This window comes from Bufo gargarizans, chromosome 2 (assembly GCF_014858855.1).
Source record: "Bufo gargarizans isolate SCDJY-AF-19 chromosome 2, ASM1485885v1, whole genome shotgun sequence".
Classification (NCBI taxonomy): domain Eukaryota; kingdom Metazoa; phylum Chordata; class Amphibia; order Anura; family Bufonidae; genus Bufo; species Bufo gargarizans.
This window is the reverse complement of record NC_058081.1, coordinates 456,459,691-456,465,690: the sequence shown is the minus strand read 5'-3', so window position 1 is coordinate 456,465,690 and position 6,000 is coordinate 456,459,691. Positions and strand designations below refer to the sequence as shown.

Genomic DNA, 6,000 nt, shown 5'->3' with positions numbered 1-6,000 from the left:
TGGGAGTGCACCACACACGCGCAGCCCCTGCTCCCATTAATTTCTATGCGGCAGACGGAAATAGCCAAGCAGCCCCATTGAAATGAATGGAGGGCGGCTGCGCATGCGCCCTCCATTTATTTTCCCACTCCGTTCTTGTTGTAGATGCGGGAGGTGGGACCTATCGTATGTGATGGCAAAACCTCTTTAAAAATTACAAACAGGGGCACAGCAATGACTGAACTGAGCTCTTTGGTGTAATCCATCTGGACCTGAAGCCTTGTTCACATTTAACTTATTTAACTTTGCTTGGACCATATCTACAGTTACCCAATTGAGTATATTACTGGATGTACTAACAGCCCCAGCACCACCAATATCGGCTCCTTTCTCTTCTTTTGTCTATACAAAGCTAAAAAAAAAAAAACATTTAGTAACTCTGCCTTTTCCTTATCTTCAGTGACTACTCCCCCCCCCCCCCCCCTTTACCATTATTTAGGAGACCTACCTGCTCAGACCTTGTTTTTTTAGCATTTATACATTTAAAGAATTTTTGGGGATTTGCCTTTTCCTTATCTTCAGTGACTACCCCCCCCCTTTACCATTATTTAGGAGACCTACCTGCTCAGACCTTGTTTTTTTAGCATTTATACATTTAAAGAATTTTTGGGGATTTGTTTTTGACTCTCTTGCCACCTGCTGTTCGTTATTTTTGCAAATTTTATCTCCTTTTTACAGATTTTTTTAATCCCATACCAACCAGGCCTATTTTCCAGACACACCCAGGAATTTCATCTAAACCTACACACTATTGGTGTTAAAGCCCATAACAAAATAATCCATAAAAGAAATAAAATTATATTTCCTTTATCAAACTCAATTAAAATACAAGAAAGTTAAAATGAGCGAAATCCACATGATCGTAGGAAAAAAATAAAATAACTAGTGAGAGGGACTAGCTCACATGCAGACAGTTACAAACTTATACATGGTATAATAAATACCGGTAAAGAGAATATTAAAATGTCATCATATCCAAGTGGATTATGTCGGATATCAGAGCACATACATACACTTAGCGACTTCACAATAAGTCGCATATGAACCCGGTACCACAAGCCACAAAATAATGAAACAATGAAAAAGGTAGTACATCAAGTACACACTGTCTGCATGAAGGTCCCTCAAGGCAGCAGATCATGTTGTCTAAACAGCACTCTGCTGCCCAGAAATAATGCAGCTGTATGAGGACAAGCCCTCATACTGTGGAGGTGATTTCTGCATGCAATTCTGTATTATTTTAACGAGCTTAAAATAAGGGGCCATTCACTCGTCCGTATGAGTTTTGCAGATCCGAAAAACACGGACACCGGCAATGTGCGTTCAGCATTTTGCGGACCGCACATCGGCGGCACCCTCATAAAAAATGAACCTTTGTCCGCAATTGCGAACAAGAATAAGACATGTTCTATTTTTTTGCGGAACGGAAGTGCGGATTCGCAAATGCGAATTCCGGCCCCATTGAAAATGAATGGGTTTGCAGCTGTTCCGCAAAATTGCGGAACGGATGCGGTCCCATTTTGCGGACGCGTGACTGGACCCGAACGCTATCATTTGGGGTATCCATTAAACATCTGTAATATTGAAGAGAAGGCAATTCAATGGGACAGACCCTAGTTAAAAATTCTAAAATGATTTACTATTGCAAACATATTACCAGATTTCCATGACCGCGGCTCTTGAAATGCAGCCCCGATATAGACATCTCATATATTCACTTAAAAGGTCATATATAAATATACATGTTGTAATTCAATAAATCAAGACAAGATGGGCATATTAAAAATCTTTATGTTGTTTCCTACATATTTACATTTGTAAAATCTTCTAGAAGCATTCTTCCAGCAAACTTACTTTAGTTCGGCAAAGTAAACAGTCTCCACAGTAAAAATTGCCGACTACAAACAAAACCAAGTGCTCTACAATAGTCTCTTCCGTTCATCTTGCAATAGCTGATCTGAGTTATGATAGTAGGTTATATCAAAACAATACAACTTGTTTTGGGAAGAAGAATCCCTCCCTCCAAGGAAACATTTTTCATCCTTGACATTAATCCAGCATCCAAAAGTAGCCTTGACTGCTGTAAGTGTGCAGAGAAGTCACTTTTCAATAGTTAATCTTTAAAATCCCATTGTCAAAAAGAAAAGAAAAACCGTGCATCTTTGCTGGACAGCAAAAATTTACCTGGTCCAAAAATGTTCAAAAAAATACTGTAAATATTGGTCATAAAACTGACGATGCAAAAGCTTGAAAAGTCAGATACATGTAAAGTGACATACAGCTCAAATCTCAACATCACTCTCCTTGTCATTGTCATGATCCCCATCATAAAATTCATTCGAGGCTTCAGGCCTAGAAACAATAAAAGACCGTCAATGCAGGTTCAATGAATACATGGGATGGAAAAGAAGGAAGGACAGATATATAAACCGATAGATACTGCCATTCTAAATAGAGTAAAGGATACGCCGTTCAGATTGAGGATTAACATTAGGCATACATTTCACCAATTCACTTACCAGTCACCTTTTAACTAGGTTTTCAGGAATCTAGGAAATATAAAAAATAAAAATAAAACGCACCTAGTGTAATTGTCCTCTGCTCCTCTCTCCTCAGGATCTGGCTCGTCTGTGCGGTCATAACTCAGAAGATCAGAGGGGACATCGTGGATCTGAACACTGGGAGCGTGGTTCAGCATCTTCAAGTTTTCAAAAATTGTCTGTCTTATTTGATCTAAATACTGTAAGAAGAGAAATGTTATGTTCTGCAAAAGATGTACACAAGAGACAGTGGAAATGCAGTATAAGAGGACAGTTGTGAAGGAACACTCTAGGCAAAACTGATCCACTTACAGACAGATTATGCTACTGTAGCTAGAGATAAAAATGTGTCCACAAAGTCTTAAGGTTCTGAGTATTCCTTCACAGACCACTATGATCCCACAGATTTCTGTGTGGATTTCAAATCAGTTTGGTGGGATATCACATGAATGGGGCTAATCTATTTGCAACTTCAAATCTGTGGCAGAAATCGGAGTCAGACTCTGATTTCTGTTGCCGATACCGTATCATTTTTCTACAATAAAAATACACAGTGTGGAAAAAAAAAAAAAAAAACGACTCTATATAACCTGTCGTGTGTTCTGATTTTCAATCCTCGTGCTGACATCTGGGTGAAGGGTGAAATCCGGAGCAAAATATTCAAAGTATTCTAAAGGACAAGAAAATAACATCATGCACACTGTGTGAAATAGGTTATGGCAAAGCATTTCTAATTTATGGCGCTCAGGGCTGTGGAGTCGGTAGATAAATGCTCCGACTCCTCAGTTTTTTGTACTTCGACTCCGACTCCTCTGTATTTAATATGCGAATGTATTTTATACATTCCTTGAAGGAAAGAAAGAAGTTCTTCTAAGCTCTTCTAGCACAGAGAGGTAGTTGGGCAGAAGCTGCTGCCTTCTCCTTTGTGTGCTGATCTTCTGCTGAAGATAGGGCAGTGGGAGGATCCAAGAAGGGACATTTATTTTAAAACATGATTTCCCTAGAAGAATCCCATAGTCATGTTTAAAGTTTAAGATAACATTCTGAGTTTACACGTTTTATAGCCTTAGCTGAATGACAGCAGTTTTTCCAATGGTTTACAGCAGGGATGTCAAACTTGTGGCCCTCCAGCTGTTGCAAAACTACAACTCCCATCATGCCTGGGCATACTACAGCTATCAGGGAATGATGGGAGTTGTAGTTTTGCAACATCTGTAGGGCCATGAGTTTGACATCCATGGTTTACAGCTTCAGTCTTGAACTATTGACCCTCCATTCCCTTCACTTATACAAGTGTCTCTAGTCCTGCAAAACACATATTTACTTAATCCCTTATCAGTGAGAGGCTAGGTAAACCATGGGCATTGTGTTCCCTGTAACATCAGAACACAACACAATGGAAAGTATAAGTATTGCCACTCCTAATTGTGCATTGCGTGCCATATAGTGAAGCATATGAAAAGCATGCTTCTTCACATCACTGAACGCATTTGTTTTGCGGTTACGTGAGGCACTGCATGCATTGGCCTTTATTCTTACAGTAGAGAAGTCATTAATTATAACTGTTTATGAATTCGGACATTTAAACTTGCTTTTTTATTTTTTTATTCCAATTTAAATTTAGGAGTCGGAGTCGGGTCATTTTTTGCCGACTCCGACTCCAGGTACCCAAAATTGACTCCGACTCCTCGACTCCGACTCCACAGCCCTGCGCTCAAGTCCAGAAAAAGGATCAAAGGAATTTTCACACAAAGCTATATTTTGTCAATTAATTAATATCTTACAAAATCGGTCTGATCTAAGGCTACTTTCACACTAGCGGCAGGGGACTCCGGCAGGCTGTTCAGTCAGGTGAACAGTCTGCCGGATCCGTCCTGCCACTAGTGACCGTGTGCCCCCGGACTGCCGATTCTTCCCCATTGACTATAATGGGGGCAGTGCAACGTTCAGGCAGAGGCACGGCGAGAGGCTGCCGGAATAAATGTCGGACATGCCGTAGTTTTATTCCGGCAGCCTCTCGACGTGTGATGTTGTGCCTCCGCCCCCTTATAGTCAATTGGGACAGAGAGGCAGTCTGGGGAGACACAGTCACTAGCGGCAGGACGGATCTGGCAGGCTGTTCACCTGACGGAACAGCCTGACGGAGGTCCGTGCCGTTAGTGTGAAAGTAGCCTAATGAAGATAAAACAAAGCATTATAAGAATCATGCCATAAAATCAGGTAACTGACAAACGCTTACCACTATAAGGCAATTCTTCACTAATTGTTTCATCCACTAGCAATGATGTTTCATATGTCCTGAAAAACACAAGTCCAGCAGCTGAAGAATTAGCAAACGTTAAAAGGGACTGTATAGGGTAAAGAGTTCAGTCAATGTACTTTCTGCTTCAGTTTACATACAACATTTCTGGCAAAGAAACAGGGCAAGAACACACATTTCTGTATGATTCCGAATTTCATCTCTAGCACTCATCTACGTGGATACAGTGTAAAAAACCAGCAGCCGTGTGAGCAGGACATAGTCAGGGTGCTTGTATCAATTCTACTGCAAGGGAAAGGTGGAGCAGCTGACCATAGATTCCGATTGGTTGATACGGAAAACCGCTCCACTCTCTCCTTTTAATTTTCCAGTTTTGAAGTCAGTAGAAAACCAACGCAAAGAATGGCCTGGAGAGAGCAGTCCACAAACTGATCAACACAGGTTAATAGGAATTCGTATACCCTCATCCACTTTTATGTATTTCACATCCGACGGCTACAATAGAATACCGCAGCAACAAATCAGCCACAAGGCTACTTTCAGTAATGGCATTTATGTACATTTGTTTCAACAGACACTATACAATGCTTGATGCTGCTGCCACCAACATGAGAGGCTCAAGAAAATCCCTCCTACAGGGCCCAGAGAAATAGGGGTCTACATCTTTATCTTACTACCGTGACCGGATAACTGCTGCAGGGCAATCTGCTGATCTACACTGTGGATGACACTGGGGTGTGACACCCACAGAAAACCCCATTTACTTATATGAGGGCCTGCGTTAAAGTACATTTAAAAAGAAAATTTGAAGTTTACCAGAAATGTGAGCAGGAAAACACAATATAAAAAAACAGGATTAAAAAAGCCAATTCACATATTACACTAGAAATATTTAACGATATTGAAAGTTTTTTTCAGTAATTCCTAGAAATCAATGTTACCCAACTTATGCCTCTCCAGCAGTTACAGAACAAAAACTCCCATCATGCCATGACAGCCATAAGGACATAATGGGAGAGTGACAAAAGTCGGAGATTATTGCTACAGATACTCACCAGCATCGCGCTACATTGCGGACAGTGTAACCACCCCCTCCAAGTACAAGCAGGGGAATATTAAAGCTTTTCACATACTGAACACAGTCACTATGGATATAAAAAA

The 6,000-nt window shown here is 40.7% G+C and overlaps 1 protein-coding gene across 1 annotated transcript in view; it reads right to left on the bottom strand.

The window, feature by feature from the left end:
• Positions 1-1,812: 1,812 nt before the first annotated feature.
• The window catches only part of HDAC3 (histone deacetylase 3), a 31,238-nt gene continuing 27,050 nt past the window's right edge, over positions 1,813-6,000 (bottom strand). The window contains exons 11-15 of the mRNA XM_044277815.1: positions 5,895-5,984; positions 4,819-4,877; positions 3,170-3,249; positions 2,622-2,779; positions 1,813-2,391 (exon numbers count right to left, since the gene is read on the bottom strand). Coding sequence (XP_044133750.1) covers positions 2,322-2,391; positions 2,622-2,779; positions 3,170-3,249; positions 4,819-4,877; positions 5,895-5,984 — 457 coding nt within the window. The 3' untranslated portion in view covers positions 1,813-2,321. The remainder of the gene's footprint in view (positions 2,392-2,621; positions 2,780-3,169; positions 3,250-4,818; positions 4,878-5,894; positions 5,985-6,000) is intronic.